Source organism: Mangifera indica, chromosome 13, assembly GCF_011075055.1.
Source record: "Mangifera indica cultivar Alphonso chromosome 13, CATAS_Mindica_2.1, whole genome shotgun sequence".
In the NCBI taxonomy this organism is placed as follows: Eukaryota; Viridiplantae; Streptophyta; class Magnoliopsida; order Sapindales; family Anacardiaceae; genus Mangifera; species Mangifera indica.
The window spans coordinates 13,555,548-13,576,601 of NC_058149.1; the positions used below are offsets into that span (position 1 = coordinate 13,555,548).

The 21,054-nt window shown below is 36.6% G+C and overlaps 3 protein-coding genes across 8 annotated transcripts; 1 reads left to right on the top strand and 2 right to left on the bottom strand.

The window, feature by feature from the left end:
- Window positions 1-281: 281 nt before the first annotated feature.
- On the bottom strand, window positions 282-8,209 carry LOC123193865 (probable ADP-ribosylation factor GTPase-activating protein AGD14). 6 transcript variants are annotated; one of them, XR_006497159.1, is made up of 16 exons: window positions 7,904-8,209; window positions 7,634-7,749; window positions 7,349-7,410; window positions 7,139-7,226; window positions 6,985-7,046; window positions 6,814-6,907; window positions 6,163-6,588; window positions 4,870-5,724; window positions 4,240-4,404; window positions 4,064-4,165; window positions 3,883-3,966; window positions 3,280-3,442; window positions 3,158-3,203; window positions 2,474-2,842; window positions 2,052-2,237; window positions 282-532 (listed from the first exon to the last, which is right to left on the bottom strand). XR_006497159.1 is itself a non-coding variant. In XM_044606939.1 (14 exons), exons 2-14 carry the CDS (start codon window positions 7,736-7,738, stop codon window positions 2,189-2,191), a joined length of 2,301 nt encoding a protein of 766 aa, XP_044462874.1. In that variant the 5' UTR covers window positions 7,739-7,749; window positions 7,904-8,209; the 3' UTR covers window positions 1,962-2,188. The 6 variants fall into 6 exon arrangements, 1 of the variants encoding a protein (XP_044462874.1); XR_006497157.1 differs by lacking the exon at window positions 282-532 and having other exon boundaries at window positions 1,962-2,237; XR_006497161.1 differs by lacking the exon at window positions 282-532 and having other exon boundaries at window positions 1,962-2,237; window positions 2,474-2,815; window positions 7,904-8,208.
- On the top strand, window positions 454-2,099 carry LOC123193866 (molybdate transporter 1). The gene has a single exon (XM_044606940.1). The coding sequence runs from the start codon at window positions 454-456 to the stop codon at window positions 1,846-1,848; it is 1,395 nt and encodes a 464-aa protein (XP_044462875.1). The 3' UTR covers window positions 1,849-2,099.
- Window positions 8,210-9,794: 1,585 nt separating the features above from the next.
- On the bottom strand, window positions 9,795-17,369 carry LOC123194340. Its single transcript, XM_044607519.1, has 5 exons — window positions 17,135-17,369; window positions 14,221-16,977; window positions 12,106-13,896; window positions 11,010-11,265; window positions 9,795-10,907 (listed from the first exon to the last, which is right to left on the bottom strand). Exons 2-5 carry the CDS (start codon window positions 16,903-16,905, stop codon window positions 10,315-10,317), a joined length of 5,325 nt encoding a protein of 1,774 aa, XP_044463454.1. The 5' UTR covers window positions 16,906-16,977; window positions 17,135-17,369; the 3' UTR covers window positions 9,795-10,314.
- Window positions 17,370-21,054: the final 3,685 nt, after the last annotated feature.

A 21,054-nucleotide genomic window follows, 5' to 3' on the forward strand; every position in this document is an offset into this window, starting at 1 on the left:
TCGACCCTTATATTACAAGTAAATTATTTTTAAATCAACTTTCAATACAATATTACAAGCATCATGTTCAATCCTTTATGAGAAAATAGTAATAAAAATTATGTATATCTAATTTTGAATATTTAATTAAATATTTAGATATTTTATCATATGATTAAATAATCTTAAATTAAAAATAAAATAACACTCAATTATATCATCTAACTATCTAATGAAATACTTAAAATTATGTTTAAAAATTGGATGCGCACAACAATTCTCATATAATAGTGAGGCATAAATTGGAATATTAAGGATTGCCTATTCTTTGGGAATGAATTCGCTTTTTGATGATTAATAAGGGTTCTTGATCTATTAGAGAAGAATCGATTCGCCACAATTAACGGCACACATTCACTTTGTTAGGAAGTATAAAAACAAACCTCTTTCCTTTACATTCTCCACTACTTTCAAATGTCTACCATGGACTTCCAGAACCAGCAAATCCCAAATAGCCAAACTACCCAGATTTCACCAGAAACTCCGTCAAATTCTGCAGAAAAAATCATACACAAAGTGAACAAAAATCTGGCCTTTACATCCAAATGGGCGGAGGTAAATGGTGCGATGGGGGACTTGGGCACGTATATTCCTATAGTTTTGGCCTTGACACTGGCCAAGGATCTTAACTTGGGCACCACATTGATATTCACTGGTCTCTACAACATTGTAACTGGTGTCATTTATGGTGTCCCAATGCCCGTTCAGCCCATGAAATCAATTGCGGCTGTTGCTATATCAGACGGTTCAGATTTTAGTATTCCAGAGATTATGGCAGCTGGAATATGTACAGGTGGAATTTTGTTGGTCTTGGGTGTTACAAGGCTGATGCAATTGGCTTACAAGGTTATTCCTTTGCCTGTTGTTAGAGGGATTCAGCTTTCACAAGGGCTTTCATTTGCAATGAGTGCTGTTAAGTATATAAGAAAAGTTCAAGATTTTTCGAAGTCAAAATCTAAAGGAGATAGGCCTTGGTTGGGGCTGGATGGGTTGGTTTTGGCAATTGTGTGTGCTTGTTTTATAGTCATTGTTAATGGTGCAGGTGAGGAAAGTGATGGTGAAGGAGAAAGTAGCTGTGTTGCAGAGAGGCCATGGGCAAGGAGAAGGAGAAGGTTGAGGGAAGTTATAGCTTCACTTCCTTCAGCTTTTATTGTATTTATATTGGGTGTGGTTTTGGCTTTTATAAGAAGGCCTGAGGTGGTGAAAGATGTTAAATTTGGACCATCTTCAATTGCAGTTGTGAAAATAACCAAGCATGCATGGAAACAAGGGTTTGTTAAAGGGACTATCCCTCAACTTCCTTTATCAGTATTAAACTCGGTGATTGCTGTGTGCAAATTGTCATCTGATCTTTTTCCAGGGAAGGACTTTTCCGCCACATCGGTGTCCGTGACAGTAGGGCTGATGAACTTAGTAGGGTGTTGGTTTGGAGCCATGCCATGTTGCCATGGCGCCGGAGGACTGGCAGGGCAGTACAAATTTGGAGGGAGGAGCGGCGGGTGTGTGGCCCTTCTCGGCGCAGCCAAATTGGTGCTGGGTTTGGTTTTGGGAAGTTCATTGGTGAAGATTTTGGATCAATTCCCAGTTGGGGTATTGGGAGTTCTGCTGTTGTTTGCAGGGATCGAACTGGCTATGGCTTCCAGGGATATGCAGTCAAAAGAGGAAGCTTTTGTTATGCTTATTTCCACAGCTGTTTCACTGGTGGGCTCGGGTGCAGCTCTTGGCTTTGTGTGTGGGATCGTGGTGCATGTGATTCTTAAGCTCAGAAGTTTCAGTGGAGATTGGTCTTGTTCTACCATACGGATATGAGGAACTCCATAGTAGAATGCTAGAAATGTTCTGAGTAGTGAATAAATGTCTAGGCATGTTAAACAGACACTCAGATTCCAGAAATATTGAACATGATGATGGAAATAAAGAACTGCAAGAATCAACTTTTATATGATCATGAATTGTACTAGACACAGTAATGAAGGAATACTGATGACATAGTTACATACATATACATGTACCTCCAAGCAAATCCAGATACATGGCTGATTCATTAGCTGTTTTGAGAACTTGTGTAGTCCCTGCTTGGTCCCTTGTTATCTATCATCAACTCTAAAATAAAATACTTCACATTTCTGGATCCTACTCGATCGACACTTTATCTCTGCCTCCTCTCATGTTCAGAGTGTTCATTCATGTCGAACAATCTGAAAGATGGTTTGAATACAAAAGAAAACAATTATGGTTCATTGTGCAGATTCTCTAACCAGATAAATAAGATATTTACATATTTGTATCTTTAACTAGTAAATATACAGTTTCTTGGTTCAAACAATATAGTACTATCAAGTAATCTCAATGACGATATGCAACAAGAAGAAAGCAGCAAAGACACAATAAGCTCACAAGGTGGTAACTATAATGAAAAGTTCATAAAGAATACCATGAACTTTGACAGTAGCTGGGTTTGCAATGATAACTTCAATGCTTCTTGCTGTCTTTTGAAATGTTCTTTTCCTTTTGGCTGGAGTTTAGAAGATATATACCACCAATTCAGTGATCTGATTTCGTTTGTTTGCCAACCATATCAAAGATGAGCCACTTCCTACAGATGCTCGGAGTCCTAAACAGTACTGACACTAGATTGTAAGAAACTGTATTCTTTCTAATCCACTATCCGAATGGATTTCCTCCCATCGAAGAAAAAGAATTTGTGGTGCTAGGTAAAGAGTATCCGCCTGTTGGTAGCCGTGGTGTGATTGAGGAGCCCAAAACAGTAAAATCACTGCCAAAACCATTAACTCCTTGTGGTCTTCAATGAAACTCAAGAAAACTCGGGTAAATGCTTTTTTGATAGAGCCGATTTATATATATATATATAGAGAGAGAAACATCTAATACAGAGGACAAATACAACCAACACTAATTGTATATAGGGAGAGTAATTTTGAGAATTCATTAATCCCCAAATTCATTATTTAAAGATGCAGAATCATCTTTATAAAAAAATGTCACAGAAACCAAATGATTGCATTTAGTTATTTTTTAATCATAAAAGTGGTCGCAAATTGAGCAGAATTAGTTTCAAAAGAAAGAATAATTAAGTCAGCTGTGAAGAAAATGTTACCTTGAAGATGCCATATTTGTATGTACTTGTTGCCCCATGAATGCGCCTGAAATGACAAAAGTTTAACAACAGACCAAAACAATAAATTCTTAGCAGAATAGAGGATGGCAAAATGATTTTACTTGGAGACATATTTGATGAAAATGAGCTGGATTTTGGGTGCACTGCGGATGCATAAGATGATGATTGTGGCAACATTAACCCCAGAGAATGAGCACCAGCATTTGATGTATGCAGTAAGCCTGCGTTAGGAAGTGATCCTTGCAGAGACGCCATAGATGGAAACTACATAGCAAATAACAAAGTTTTCAAGGTTTAACAAGTTTTATCTCTTCCAATTCAAAATTTTAAAATTAGATAAATAAAAGCTTTCCATTCTTGAAATGGCAATAATTCATTATAAGAACTCTCTTGATGCTATAAATTCACATGAGCTCCCTGCTTTACCGACCACTTTGAAAGATCCATATTTGCCATCTTTATATTGATTAATTATCCCCATATAAATCTTTGCACAATCGCATCAATTATATCAACAGGTCACAAGGTTTATCTCTTGCTTCATGGTTAGTTCATGTCTATATACACGAGCACCAGAGATATGATTTATACTCTCAGTTGAATTCATTACTGAGATCAATTGTTAGGGATTGGGGTTTAAAATTTAAATATGTCAATCATTTTCTGTTTAACACAAGCAGTATCAGTTTGAATGTTGTGCTTACTGCTGGCACTTGCGTTTGAGCTGTTTCACTGTGAACGTCAAATGGGTTTGTGGATCTTGATTGAATGGGATAAACTGGCATAATCTGCAAACATAGATCCATAGTGACGGATCAGTACCTGGATTATCTTTATCAAGAATTAACAAAGCATTTATTTGACTAGTCATCTTTTGTACAATACCATTGGATTAGAATACTGCTGCATTCCGTATCCCATCGAATGAGTGTTAACAGTTTGCCAATGAGGAACTGGTGCAGGTCCATAGCTTGCAGTAAAAAGGTCCTGCAAAGAATCAGATCCACGTTATTAAAAGAATTTAAATTTTTCAGAAAATTTTCACAAGACAAGGCGATCACCGCTGGTAATTCCTTTCTTCCAGTAGACTTTGATTCCACATGAACAAGCTTAGATCCAACTTTGGAAGTGGTGTCTTGGACTGCTCGTGAGACAGTTTCAGATGACTGTTCAGCGGAATCCCCAGAAGGTCCTTGACTGTAAGGGACGAGTGCTGATAACGATAGCTGCACATGCACAGGAGCAACATGTTTATGAAATTTTCATCTCTTTGGTATAACTATTTTCTAATTAAAAAAAAAATTCAAAATTTTACTACATTCATCAGAATCTCTAAATTGAATATTAAGTATATCGCAATTCTTAATAATTGGGAATATGATAATTTCACTCAAACAAAAAAGATTTTTGAAAAAATAAATTTTACATTTTAACAAAAGATATTGAAAAAGGTATATTTGTGTTCATTCACTTTAATACTGAGATGAATCTACTAACTTTTCATAATTTCTCAAGAATTATAAATATTACGGTTACTAGATACATCTACAATGTTAAAACTAAAATTCATGAAAATTCTACCAAAAATATCTATATTTAAACACACTCCCATGTCTTTATGACACAAAAAGTTAAGAAATTCCATGATGTCTCTTCTAAAGAGATATTTTCAAATCAACTCTGAAACAGACCTGGTTATTTACATCTTCAACAGGGGTAGCAGTCTGCTGTGCAGAACTTCTATTATCCGTATCAGAGGATGGCATAGGCTGATATAGCTGCATGCTGCTCAATTGTTGCCCATCAGGAACTTTGAGAGTAGGTTCAACATTAATATCAGGTGCTGCCTGTGGAGAACCTGCAAGCAAAGGAGCAACTGGCACAGTGCTGTTGGATGAAGCAGTTAGAGAGTCACTAACACTAACTAATGCCATCTTTTCTGAAGGTGGAGCTGGTGAAACACCACTCACGGCCATGTTTCCTTCAGATGGATGCACCAACATATTAGCAGTAGAGGCAGTTGGAGAAGCGCCAAAACTACTGGGTACTGTTGACATCTGTCCTAATGGAAAAGCTGATGAAGCAACAGAAATCCCATATGGTTGCAAAGCCATATTGGTAGTTGATGCAGGTGCAGAAGCCAAAAGGTCACCCATTGAAGGCACAACAGACGACACACCACCTTCAGGAATGTTGCTCGCAGATACAGTTGAAGGAGCATCATCATTGTTTTGTGCAGCCAGGGGAGCTGACAATTCAAAAATTAGAAATTCCAAAGTATTCGGCATTGGGGATGTCTTTGTTGTCTCCTTCGAGGAAGGTTCATTTGATGGCTGGTTCCCGGGATCACTAGGAGTAATTTGCTGTGTTTGTGGTGCTGCTAAGGAAGCATCAGGAGGCTCTGGATCTTCGCTGAAATTGATCAAGCTTTCTGAATTCTTTTTATGATGTTCCACCGGATTCCCATCAACAGGAACCAGACTACTGGAGGGTGCATTTTCCTCTGGATTAGCATCACTAAGCAGATCACGAGACAGTGCAATCTTCTGCAGACAGAACAACTAGTATGATAACCACAAAACAAAAGAGGGCATGATAAGCTCCAATCCAACAAGATTACAAAAAATTTAAGCAGCAGAGGGAATGGAAAGTAGACAAATCTCCAAGCATATGCTCAAAGTTTAACATACAACTATCATAGTCCTCACAGTTCTATTATAAGTGGTCAGTAAACGGGGCTAAACAAGGGCAAAATAGTACAAGAAGGAATGTTGGTATGATGAGTTTCAATATTTGTCATCTTATGATTCCTCTGGAAGCTTGGCTTTTTTGGACGAAAATAACATCTGTAATTGTTAAGATAATGCAAAAGAACAAGTCACAAGTCCAGGCTTGAAAGGAAACATACTGATGAAAATGCATCATATCAAAAGAAACACGTAACTCAAAACTTCAAACACATAACTACAATTATATCGACACACCTGACTGTTAGCAGAACCTTCAGGATCCTTGCCATCAGTTGCTTTTGAACGTGGCCCCAAGGCGTTGGAGCTATTCTTGATTGTTTGACTGTCAGGAGACCCGCTCCCAGACCTCTCATCTCCATTTGTAAAGTTACGGCTGCCAGTTTGTCTGCCACTTGGAGATGTGACATCTCGAAACCTATTATCGACAATCTCAATGCGGACAGGGGATTTTTGGTAACCTCCAAATCTTGAATTTTCTGGGTTATATCGAGGACTTCTATCATCGGAAAGATATCCCGAATTTCTGTCATTACTTCTTCTACCAGAATGAGATCTTTCACTAGAAGAAAGTTCATATCTGATCTCATAACGTGGACTTTTAGATTCAATACGATACCTACTAACCTTCCAGCCGCTTTCATAGGCATCCTCATTTTCACCCTAATGAAGACAAGAGCTATTAGCAAAAGGAGGCACAATGCATATACAAATGGGTAGGAGCCCCCAGAACTACAGCTGTTCCTACAATACTAAATTAATCTGATCTAATTAATTTACCTCTTTTTTTCATTATTATTGTTGACAACAAGTTTAACACAACAAAGTCGTAAAATTAAACGAAAAAGAGCGCTGGATTTGCATTATGGGTACAAATAGGGAATTTACCAATCTCAGCCTTGGAAGTGTGCCACTGTTCTCACCGGTGTACTTTCTATCCACATAGACGTGCTTGATAAAATCCCGAAGTTTGCGAAGATTACTGGAAGCAAACATGTGACTCAGAAGAAATTCCTTATTAAGTATTCCAGACTGAAAAAGAAACAATGCACACAATACCTGCCGTCAGGATAAGAATTACGGTGAGGATCCCACCCCTTTAAATAAATTTGCCTTGCTCTCTATGACGAGAAAATGAAAACAAAAAGGAAATCCATCAACTAGATAGGATAAAGAAACGACCCAATAAATAGCTATTATATAAGGATGGTACCTCATTCCCTGCTGCTTGAAGGGCACTAACTTCTTCTGCACTAAATTTAGCCATTGATATTGATTTCACGCGATGTGTGAATTCCCGACTGTAACACATATATAATAAACATAAGTATCTTTTCTTCCTTCCATCATATAATGGTAAAGACCATTGTGTTGTGATTATATACACTCTCGAAAGAAATAAGAGCTTATGCCTAACACTTACTGAACTCCACTGCAGTTTGTGCAAACAAAAGTCAAGAATGTTGTGCAAACATATTGTGGTCCCTGATAACAAGAAACAGGTAGCATAGTCTAAGTTTCCATGAAATAGATTTCTTTTATTAAACATCCAATGGTTTCATTATGCCACGTTTCTGCAATTCATTGGTTTGTATGGACATCTGGAGTATCATATAACGTTCAATCAATCATAAACGGCATTAATGCAGTTAATTAAAGATGGCGTAGGATTATGGAGAAAGAGCCTTCAACAGGTAAAAGTTTATACCAAACTATTGCAATTGATACATGTCCGATTCTCCGGACGCTTCATGAGACCTCGAATTATCCCTTCGATTCTCTCTTCTTCTTTTATTCGATTAGACGTCTTCATTGAATTAAGACCTGTTTTTAGCCAACACCAAAAACAGTACTTAACAGCTTTATGAGAAGTTCCTCAAATTTTGGAAAAAGATTTAAAAAAAAAAAAAGAAGAAGAAACTAAGCACATCATCCATCTTTCTTATTTTCTGAGCAACCAAACAGAGAGTAAGCAGACCTCAAACACAGGCACACAGGCAATTTACAGGAAGAATTTGAGCGCAGAAACCCTAGGAATGTGAAGTGTGAGAGAAAGTGAAGATAGGCAGGCGAGATGAATCGTGGAGAATTGGAGATTGCACTAGACAGGCGAGACGAATCGGAAACAATTGGAGGTATTGCACCACTCAGAAGACGACAAGTGTGCAAAAGGAAATCGACGATCAGGATTAAAGAGAGAGAAAGAAAAAGTTACAAGGTGAGCGAAAGAGAGAGAAACTTGGCGGTAATAATGGTAAGGTGACTGGTTGTAGACCGTTGGAACAATTTGAAGGCAATGGAGGGAGCCAACGAGATTTTCTCTCCCCAATTAGAAAACGTACAATCTCTACAGTTAATAAATTTTTAAGTTTAGTTGCGGGTGGCTATATGTACTTGATCCGGTTACAACCCGACTAAGTTTCTGTTTCATGCACCACCATTAGACTCATGCATATTAGTGATATTGCACTCGCATAATGATGATTAATGTGTTAATTATTCAATTTTATATTAATAAAATTACGTGTGTACAAATAATAATAATTAAATATTATTTTATTTCTAATTTAAAATTATCTAATTATAATTATGGATCCAAGGGAATCAAAGAGGATCTCTTGACCACTTTTGAATTCTTAACATTTGTATTATTATTTTAAGTATAAAAATAAGTAATTTAATATATTTTTATATTTAAAAAATTATTTGTTTAATATATAAAAAAAATCAAAATAATCTTTAAAATTTCACACTAACCTTTTTTAAATTTCATCCTTTTTTTGATTGACTTTCTATATTTTTACTTTTATATAATTTGATCCCGAAGTCTATTACTACCTAATTATATGATAATATGTTATTATTTATATACAAAATTATGTATTTTATTTGTATACATAATATTATTAATTTATTTATATTATTTAGTAATAATATAATATTATTTTTACATCTTGATACTAAATAATCAATAGATGATTGTATATTGTAATTTTTTAATTTTTTTGTAAGTAAATTTTTTTATATTTTCAAATAAAAATATTTAGCCATTATTTATTTATTTTTTATTAAAACAACATTATTATTCTCTTTATTTTTTATATTTATTTCACTTAAAAATCTCTCCATGTATGCATATGAATTGAATGGCATGAAGAAGCGGGAAACGAAGCTGCAAGCTTTAGCAGGAGTCTTGTTTTAATACTACAAAATCTCTGCTGCATGAAAACGTTGGAAGAGGAGGGTTTCTAAGTTTTCGAAATGTTTCGGAAACGAGAATTCCCCAACATTTGTACACGACATGTTGGGGCCATTTTCACAAATATATAAAATTTCAAGCTGCATTTATGATTTAGAAATACATTTCTTCGTATTATAAAAAAATCACACTCTTGTCTAAGACACTCTCTCTTTACTAAAACTGATACTTCGTTGAAATAGGGAGATGGGTATACTCTCACCTCATGGACTTACCACAGATTAGGTACTTTTTTATTTGAGCTACAAACAAATCAAGTGGACCCGTTCTCTTTTTCGCGCAGATCATGGTCCAGGATTATTTAAATATTACCAGGGCCGATCGAGTCGGTATTAAAATTAAAAAACAATCCCAGCAGACCCCGCCAGGATTGTTTTGACAAAGTGAGTGGGCTCACAGACCCAACCCAATCCATCGCACTTGGCCTAGAAAGTGAGTGTGATTCAAAAGATTCGTCCCAACAGTCGCCTCGTTGGCACCTTTTCGCCCTGCAAGAGCTGACATTATTTTTGCCTCACATGGCAGTCCAACTGTTGATTTCTTACATGTCTTGTACATTAGTTTTTAAAGAGATCCAGAGATATCGCGTACAATACATGAGAGAGGAAAAGATACTAAGCCAGTAATGAATCTATATGAAAATTTAGAAGAAATTACTTACAGCATTATCTCTCCTCTATTTCAGATATGCAACCCGGTCTGTACTATTAGATAGGGTGTAGTATTATTTGGACCAACTGCTACTTTCAACATCAAGGTTAAGGGGGAAAAGGAACATGAAAAAGAAGGGGGAAAATAAAATCTATACAAAGACTGGCAGCCAAAATTCCTTACCCCCTTCCCTGCAGGATATGTACAACAGTTGCAGCGAACTGAGTAAACCTGCTGCTTGAACGGAAAAACCAGTGGCTAGAAAATACGCAAGATTGCACACCAGAACTGCCACGACATGTGGCAATAAGCCAAAATTTTCTCTCCTCAATGCAAACCCTCCTGCCATTGACAAGGAAAAATCGAGACCATCCCAGCAAAGACAATGGCAACTGTATACGACCTTAGGGCAGCAGAACTGCAAGTTGATGGGGGCCGGCGAGCTTTCTTTCCTCAACATCTCATCTTATTTGGTCATTCTACCCATCACTATTTTCGTCATCAAAAGAAGCTTTAATGGCTTCAGCGATCATGAGGGCATTCACAGCCTTGCTAATTGCTAAGTCAGCTCTATAGAGCAATCTCTGCGCTTTTTCTCTCTTCAGCTTAGCCATATTATGTGCATGCCGAGCCACACCAGATGCATCGCGCAGCCTGAACTCATCAAGATCAGAACCATCCAGTTGTCCTGGGCCATGCCTTTGAGACCCATCTGGGTGTAAATGTCTCTGGCTTGACCACTCAGAATAGCCCATATTCCACCTATAAATTCCATTTCTCTTGCCCATCATTTGTTGGTTGCATGGAGACACCATCGGTGCGTCATATGAGAATTCATATACCCTGAATTTCTTTGACTTGCCCCTCTGAAGTTTTTGGTACTGATGTTTATCAAATCCATATCTGCTCATGGAGAAACAACTAATGCTGCCCGCATCACGTGGTGAATATACTCTGGGAGAAAATACCCTTGGTGACGTCTGAGACAATGGAGAATCATCTAAATATTCATAGTTGAGTCCTGTATATACAACCTTTTCATCCCCAAAAGCAAACCCATTTAATCTCCTTCCTGGTGCAGCAAATAAAATCAGATTAAGAAAAGGCTGACAACACCAATGAAACAAAAAATGTTATAGAGTTGGTAAACATTTGAAAGGGTACAAAAAGTTACCAAAATTATGAAATCCATCATGATCTCCCATGGCTAGATTGCTGTGACCAGAAACTGAGATCTTCCTGTGTGACCTGTGTTTCGAACCCCTGTTGGGCACTTCTAATCCCCGTGGTTTCAAACAGAAAGCAAACATGAGTGGCTTCTCAATGGGAGCAGCCTTCCCCTGACATCCATTTGGGATGACACAGTTAGATTTAGACATAGCTACCTCCCACTCTTTCACTTGCTGTTGATATCTTTCCCATGATGGAGGCTGAACAACACCCAAGTTCATTGTATTAAAATCATCAATATAAAACGTGAAACAAACACACATATAAGCACAAAAAGCAATAATGATAAACAGAGTTCAATGAAACTGCAGATTTAATCAAAGAAATATATACCACCAAAACTAAATGATTCAAAATTCAGCATCAATCAATAGCAAGTCAGAGTACAACAATCCACATTAAAACTACATCTCTTGTCCACTCTTATTTTGTTCTGTGAAGGCCTATAATTTGATTCCTATACCTCTGTCGATATTTGTAAGTGGTCCTCTCTTTTCTTGTATCTTCTTTTTCAATCTACTCAAGTTTTATACATAAAAGAAAGATATTAAAAAAAAAAAATTGATAACAAAAAAGAGAAAAACTATGGCTCTGTGTCAAATTAATAACCATGGGACATTATTCTTCCACTTTATATCCTTCGGTTCAATGAGCACTTACAACTTGCTTTAAATCATTCAGTACAAACTAAATTAATTTGCTTTTTCTTTGTGTTTTTTGAAAGATACAGGAACAAGACTGAGCACACTGTTTATATTGCTTCTTTCTTATAAGCTCAATTTTTCTCCCCTTTGTTTCATGGTTCTCTTTAACAAATTCATTTTCCATTCTTTGATTTCAGGTAAGGCAGTTCTTTAGCATCAATAAATTCAAGACGTGCAAATTAAGGTTTAAGTAACCGTTATTAAGATTATTCCAGAGGAAAAAGAAGGAAATGACAAGCAGCGTCAAATACCTATGTTGTATAATGGTACCAAATAAGTGTTGAAAGCAATTACGTCATGACATATAAGAGTCAAATTAACTTCCAGGGTACCTACCTGGAGATGTCTGATCAAAGGAATTCCTTTCTTCAGCCTCTTCTCCCTCCAATGCTCATAAATGATTTTAATTGTGTCCATGGGACCAACTCCAGCCATAAACTCTTCTATTTCATCCGGTGTGAACTGATCCTGCTGTTGAGAATAAGCTGCCTTCTCAAACATGTCCATTATTTTCTCAAACATCTCCTCAGAAATTTCCCACAAGCCACTAATGTCAGATTCAGAAGAATTACGCATTTTCATAATCCACTGCTCATCATCACTGTCCATGTCATATAATACACGCGATGGATTCAAAGCCATCTCAACATCTGTTTCAACCTGCTGAAAGTACTTAGATGAACTGCGAACAAATGCTACTTCAGTTTCAATGTCATCACAGTCCTCTATCAGGTGAACCCCAGGGATAGGAATATTTTTAACTGAAGCAGCACGAATGTTACGATTGTAGCACTCCTCATGCATCTCCTTAAAAAGAAACCACTGGCTCCTATCAGGAAACTCCAATGTCCAATCCTTTCCTCCTTTCCACATCATAGCATGCGTAAAACGATTTGTTGATCCAGGTTGCAGGAACTGATGAGCCTTATACAAATACCTTGTGGTTCCTGAAAGTTTTATAGCTAGCTTCCATTCATTGTGATCAGAAAGCTCTAGTACAATTTGCGCCCCACATTCTCTCCAACATTTGTCACTATGTGTAATTAGCACATTCGCATCACAACATAACAACTCCAAGTTTTTTTGGGAATCCCTAGTAGCATCTGACAATCTCTTTTCATTTGCCCTCCTAATTCTTGCATGCGGAAGCCCTTGCTGGTTATGGACTCTATTCCGCAAACCATAATCAAATCCTCCAAACGGGGAGGAGTATGGGACCTGGGTGCGTGGCTTCCTAGGTCCATAACCAAAATTATTACGGGCAATGCCATCCTTCCCATCTGACCATCCTTGATTGAGGTATGCAAACGATGAAAAACTATTTCTATTTCGATTCCATGTACTTCTAGGGGCAGTGGGGTTTCGGCTAGGGATGATGCCACCATTCATGTTCCAAATTAAATCAGTAGGGCGTTGAGCGCTACGGAATTCCCTATCAACATGTCTTTCAAATTGGTTGAAATTTGGAATTTCAACCCTGATACCATTCAAAGGGGAAAGAGACCCAGCATCTGTTTTATCACTGTCAACTGAAGGTCTTTCAAAACGAACACATTCTAACTTAGGACTGTAGCATTGCCATCTCTGCAACCGATCAATTGCCTGACCACCAGTTTCTTCACAATCCTGGGAACTGCCAGAGGTTCCAGCACCATTCAGATCACCATTTTCATATTTCTGTGGGGATCTAACTGACCGTCCATCAACACAGGCAGAGAGACTGACCGCCGGTAACTCAGGTTTTGCAACAGAAACATACCCATCAGAAACAGCATTCCTCGTGGTACCTTTCACATTATTCTCAAGAGTACTTTTTGATGCATTATGTTCATGATTAGTTTCAGGATGTTTGTCCAAGCAGTACTCTAAACTCGAACAGTCATCCATCATCAAAGTAGCAGCACATTCTGGGTGCTCCACCAAATCATGGCCCTGAAAGCTGATATGATCAGCTCTATGTTCCATAAGCAGCTTAAGATGCAAGCTGAGAAAGAAAGAAGGTGCAGCAGTGAAAGAAAGAGCAAACGGAGGAAATTTTCTTTGATTCCTGTCTGGAAAGAAGAACTGGCTGACTTTTACACGAGTAAATTCCCTGGAGACACCCTGCCTAGACATCTTCCATAAACCCTGATTAACAGAAAAATTAAACAAGTTAACATTGACCCTAAAATCAATGAGAGGTATGCCAGAGTACCTAATCCAGAAAAAATTAATCACCAACACCATAAGATCTAACTACTACGCAACAAGAGACTTTCTCCAACTAACTAAACCACTTAAATTTGAAAGTATGAGGAACAAAATAATAAAAACCACAAAGCTCAAACCAAACAAAATCTTGAAGAATCAATGAGGCAAAGAGCAATGCTATATTACCAAAAGGAAAAAGAAAGGTGAAAAAAGTACCAACAACCCTTAGAAGAAATACACACATATACAGAAATGGAATACCTTGGTTAGAGAGCTGTCTCTGCAAAGGGAAGAATTCATGGATAACACATTACTTCCATTTTGAATTGCCTTAATATTATCATAAGTGCATTCGGAAAGAGATAATTGCCTACTAAGCTGACAATGGCTTTTCAACTTAGTGTCCAAATACATCCACAACGAATTCTTGATTTCAGAGAAATTGTAGAAAGTGAACACAAACTGCTTTCCAAGATTGTGAATGCAAGAAAACTTGAATCTGATTGAAGTTACTGGTAATGGAAGGTCAGCATACTTCCCCTGCTCATTAGGTCGATGGAATACTCTCAGGACGAGGAAGACAAAGGCTACAGCCTGCTTCAAGCAACCTTCAAACAGAAAAAATCTCAGGCCAACTATATTATCAACAAAAAGCATCTCCAGATTAACAATTGGCCAGATTGTTGTCACTGTACCATAGTGAAACAAAAATACAGCACGGAGCAGCCAAAAATTCTCTGCCCCAAATGCATATTTCAGAACTGAAAGAACTGGGAAGCATATCTCAAACCTCACTTGTCTTGATTCTATAAGTGGTATGGTTAAATTCAATAGCTCTGTGTTACCAGTGGACTGAAGAGCTCCATCTGGAGCCAACATTTTCATACAAATATCATATTCTTCCGAATCCACAAACCCATCAATGGAAGGGGCCAGCAAAGTAATGGATGAAGGTGTGCGAGTAGAAACATGATTGCCTGAGGATGTTGACCGAAACCGCCTTCTGCAATAAACAATGGGAAGTTTGCTATCTTTGGAGTGAGTTGGGCTACATGAGGAAGACTCCTCGCTCCTCCTACCACCAATAAAGCTGTCTAACAATTTAGCTGTACTGGCCAATTTGTTATTCTTAGCTTTCAAAAAAGCACTTCCTAAAGAAACATCAGGCTTCACAACTTCATGAGATAAAAATGACGCCTCAAAAGTCAGCGATGGATCAGGTCTTTTCTGTTTCTTCATAGCATGTAAAGGCAAAGATTTGATTCGATTAGTAGATCGAGCCAACCATGAAATGATGGGCTCTGTGTCCATGCAGCTACCCATACATTTATCATCCTTTGTCGTCATATCTCTCTTTCCTTTTTCTTTGCTAGGCTTCAAGCTTCCTTTTCCCTGTTCTAAACCTTTCTCTCTTATCTTGGATCTTTTACGTGCACCCTTGTCTGGAACTTCACTAGGAAGCAGAAGAAGTTTAAATTTCTCATTTCTCAAATTAATCCATTCCTCATCCCGATCATCATATTTTACATGATGTAGCTTGCTTTCTTTGTCATAGTCACTCACCAGGCCATAATACCAACACTGATCCAAAGGCCAAAATATTTTGATTCTCCGGTTCAATGCCCAATATGCATCCAAATCTCCAGAGAAAATTTCATAATAATGTCGCCTTTTCCTTGACTGGCCCCTCTCTTTATGCCGTGTCCTTGGTCGTAAAGCTCTACCAGCAGCATCAAATGACACAGATTCATGACCAGAAAAGTCTTGTTCAGATGACGACAATAAAGAAAAGCCATTCATGGATGCAATGGATTTTTCATTTGACGAGAAACCAGTGCAATTAGGATCAAATCGTGACAATAGCATCATAGCTGCATTTTCCTCAAGATTCTCTTCATCATCTAGTGCATCACCACATGCCTCAACAGAAGTATCAATTATCGGCTTGGCTTCCTTTGCAATACTTCTATCCCAGGTGGGATCATTTCTCTTGTCATGATTCTTCCTTGATTTTTTCAAAGAGGAGTCACCGTTATTTACAACCGATTGACTGGCACACCCTTCATCCTCCTTCAAACACCCAGCCAAATTTGAATTGCTAATTTTATTCGACTTCTTTAAAGATTCACGATTGTTCACAACTGAATGAGTAGCACACTCACCCTCCTTCAAATACCAATTTAAATTTGACTCACTTTTTCTGTTTACCTTTGTCAAAGAAAACTCACCACCGCTTACCGCTGAATTACTGGCATGCCCAGCACCCTCCTTCAAAAGCCTAGCCACATTTGACTCACTGTCCCTCTTTTCCTTGAAATTATCGAAACCCATCTTGCGTTTAACCTTTGACCGCAAAACATGAATACTAGAATCCTTAAAAAACTCGGCCCCAACACCCAAATCTGTTGGAGACCCAACCTGAGTAGCCAATTCCTTTGGAGACTCAACCTTTGTAGCCATATTACCATCCATTGCCTTAGACACCACATCATCACTCACTTTACTACAAGACTGTCTCGGTAGCTTCAACTCTTGACTAACCTCAACCTTTCTTCGCCCAACAAAACCACGTTTGCGCTTTGGGATTTGAAAACTGCTGTCATCTAAACTCAAATAAATGGCATTTAACCCACCACTGTCATCCCTTTTATGACTCAACTTCAACTTTGAATCATGTGAACCTGAACCCAGAACTCCGTTATACGCCTCATCTAAACTGTTTTTGCAATTATCAACATTTCTTAAGCTACTGATGGACACAGTTTTGCTACTCTTTCTCCTCTTTTTCCTCTTTTTTTCATCAGAATCCTCTGAACTAATTTTTCTCTTCAACTCCGTATTCTGAGACTCCATTGAAATTCTTGATTTATACAAGCTCTTAAGATCCAATGATTTTGATTTCCTAGGAATTTCCGCTCCATTGCAAGTTCCTATTCTATTTTCCATGAACAATTTGTCAATTTAAAAACCAAAACACAAAACCCCTGGCCTACATAATCCATTGTACATTTTTCAGATCTGTAACAACAAAACCAAACAAAAAATTACCACTAATATCTCTAAAAATGCTAAAACACTACTAACCAAACAATCAAACCCTAACTCTCATATTGTAGAATCATTTCACCAGACAAATTGAACTAATTAGCTAAAACAGAGAAAATTATGAACGTACCTGAATCAATAAATCGCAAATCGATGATTTCTCGAACCAATTATGGAGATCACTGGCACGAAACCTGTATTAGGGTACGAATCTGATGGTTTCGAATTGAAACCCTAACAGATTTATTGATTTTCGTAATTAATTTGTTGTTAATTTCGAAAAAAAGAAATTACCGTGAGAGACGGAAGAGAGCTAGGGTTTCTTTTGATTTCACGATAGCAAGGTTTTAGATCGAAATTAATCAAAAAGAAAAATAAAGTAAATAAATTCGGAAATAGAAAGCAAATATTTGCATCTTTTAAATTAATCTACGTGGCAGCATATTCATCCTCTGATATGAGAGTTACGGTTGAGATTGTACACGAATGATATAAAGACGTTCGCTTAATAAATGTATATCAAAATTTTAGAGTAAGAGTGAAATATATAAACGGCTGTGATTTAAATTCTTGAAACACGGACGGCTGAAAATTAAACTTGGTTTGGAAGATGTGCGGTAGTTAAGCAGACTCGATTTTGCTAAAACGCTATTTGACAGGAAAAATGAAGAGTAATAGGTTAATTTTTCATTTTTGTATTTCGAAATTGACTCCATTTTTGTATTAAATGACGGAAATACCCATAGCTTTTGAGTTACCAGGCGCCATTAAGAAATCACAAAGGCAAATCGCAAGAGCGATTGATAAAATACACGCGCCCTACTGAGATGCAACGTGGACTCAAAATATGAAAAATGCCAGCGACGTGTGCTTCATAGAGCGAGTTAAGATGTTTCCAAATAAAGGCAGGTGTGATAGGCAAAAGGGTGTAACCGTATTTTGGTGACGTGGTCAAAACTCAAAGCAAGATTAGAAAAAGGAATTGATAGGAGCACTGCGCATTTCGGAAATTGATTTTGAATGCCCAAACGCATGGCTCCGAGTTGACAACAATAAAATAAAGGCCAAACCATTATTGCCCACCCAAGGTATGTTGTTTTATCAAGTTTCCCCTCTTTAACTTTGAAAATTTCATTTACCCACCTGTAGATGATTAAAATTAATGGTTTAAAGGACAAAATCATCATTTTATCTATAATATTAAAAATAAATTAAAATTTTATCTCTTTTTCACCTCTAACCCCTAAAAACTAACAATTTTTCCCTAGGCCAAGTTTTGAGAAATAGCATTCTTCCCCATAGGGTTTAGTTTTCAATCCCCGACACCAAATCCGGCCCCATCGCCAACTACAAAGCTTTTCAGAGGCATCACCATGCTCTAACGGTCTCCCTTGCCTCATTTGGAGTGTCGATCGACCAAGATTTGGTATGAAAAGACAAAGCTTTTCATCTTTTCAGACCAGATCTCGATCGACTGGTGCTCCAGATGAGGCAAGGGAAACCTTCAGAGCATGATGATGCCTCTGGAAAGCTTTATCGTCGACAATAGAGTCGAATTTGGTGTCAGGGATTGAAAACTAAACTTTATGGGAAAGAATGTTATTTCTTAAAACTTAGTCTAAAGGACAATTATTAGTTTTTAGGGGTTAGAAGACGAAAAGGAGATAAAATTTTTAGAGGTTAGGGTTCCGTTAATTTTAACGGTTCATGGGTGGATAAATAGGATTTTTAAAGTTAATGGAAAAAACTTTGAGATATTAGCATACTTTGGGTGGAAAATGGTCCTTTGGCCTAAAATAAACTTACGATAAATTTCTTTTTGGACAAAAAACTTGCTCGACCGTGCATCCTCCACCTAATATTCTTACATGATTTATTTGTAAAATGTATGATTAAAATGTATATCAAATTTTAAATTTAACAAAATCTTTTGCTTTTCAGTTTTAATTTTTTTTATACCGTATAATATATTGTATAGTTGTATCGATATACTGCCTTAATGATTAGGCCAAAGGACTTTCACAAGCAAGGTTTAACAAAATCACAAATTCTCACTAATTAATTTTTAAAAGCTTAAATACTCATTCTTTTATTAAAATTTATTATTAGAGTTAAGAGTAAAAATATTATTTAGATAAAATTTTAAAAAAATAAAAATTTATCACATTTTTCCCCATAGAACTAAAAATCTAACAATTTTTTCTCATTTAAAATTTGAAAAGTAACTATTTCTTCCATAGGATTTTTTTCCCTTTCTCCAGTAACAACTACCGTTTCAATCGATAACTAACCTTTATTGAAATCTTTCTCTCCCATCAATATGTCGCCACCACCATCTATTTGTATTGGACGAAGACAGGTTCATCTTTGATCGATGAGGTTTGTCTACTCGTCAGACGAAGACAAATTTGTCTTCATCTAACATAAAAAGATGGTGACAATGGGAGAGGAAGACTTTAGTGATGGGGAAATTATAATAAATAGCTAAATTACCCTTCTATTAAGCAAAAATGCAAAATTTTACTATTTCTAAGTAAAAATACCCAAATTTCTTATTCCTAAGCAAAAATGCCCTAATTACCTTTCATCACATTTATATAAACTCCCTCACTCTCACTCTCATTACATACATTTCTTATATCACTTAAATACTCACTTTCACTCTCAATTTATTTAATATCAATTACTATGGGTTTGTTAGGAAAGCAAAATTCATATTTCTGAATTTGAATAAAAAAAATCAATTCGTAAAAACTATATTGAAAATAACATGTTATGAATAAATAGATATATTGAAATACCCTAGAATGTCAATAATAAAAAAATTACTAGAAAATCTAAAAAAACATATCTGAATTTCAATATGTTTGTCATTATAGAGCTCGAAACGAGCTTCACATTGATATATTATAGGTCCCGTAACTCCTCCTGGATCAAAAGTTATAGCCGTTCAAAGTCTGTCTCATATAGACCCTATAGTTTTAAAAAAGTTAATTTCCACCCAACCCACGGTTTTCACTGACTGCCCCACGGTTTAGTGTAAAATTTCACATGGACCCCCGTGGATCTCCCCTTGTTCCCCCTCCCCCTAAAATTTTAAAAACGTTAAATTTTTCCCCTATCCCACAGGCGCCCATGGGAGATTACGTAGCATCGGCAGATCTAATCTATTTTTCGGCTAAAAATCGTCATTTCAGCCTCTAATTTCAACACAAATCAAATCTACATGTCCAATAACACAAAACCATTCAAGAAATTCAAGTAAAACAACCAAAAATCAAAACATTTTATGCATTGTTCAAAATCGAAACTCTAAACATTCAAACCTCAAAATCTCCCTCAAATCTCAACAATCCTAACAATAAATTGATTCAAACAAAACGTGTGATGATGTACTATCCTTATTTGTCATTTTCAGTTGCCGAAAAACACGAAAATCAACGGAAATCTCTTCCACTATGGGAAGGATGATTTTCTTTGAATTTACACAGTGAAACAGTGGAAAATTACCGTTGGAATTCCTTGTTTATATACAGGGGTAGTTTCATCATTTTACAAAAAATGGACATTTTTGCTTAAACCTTATTGTTTTGGGCAATTTCGCTTAAACCCCCTTAATTTTGGCCATTTATTATAATTTCCCTTAGTGATGATTGGTTATCGATCATAAGTGTGAATGTCGTCGAAAAAGGAAAAGAAAAATTTTATAGAAGAAATTATCACTTTTTAAATATTTGATGGAGGAAAATTATTAGATTTTCAAATATAAGAGACAAATATAATAAATTTTAATTTTTTTAATATTTTCATTTAAATGGTATTTTTACTTTTAACTCTAATAGTAAATTTTAGTATAATAAGTAATTATTTAAGTTTTTAAAAGTTAATAGGTGAGATTTTGTCATTTCACTAAACCTTGGGTGGGACATAGTGCTTTGGCGTTTGGCCTAATGAAAATGATGAAGCGTATTTTGAATTTTAAATTCATTTTTATCACATGCAATTTTAGTATTTATAAAATGTATAAAATGATAACTAAACTGCATGAGA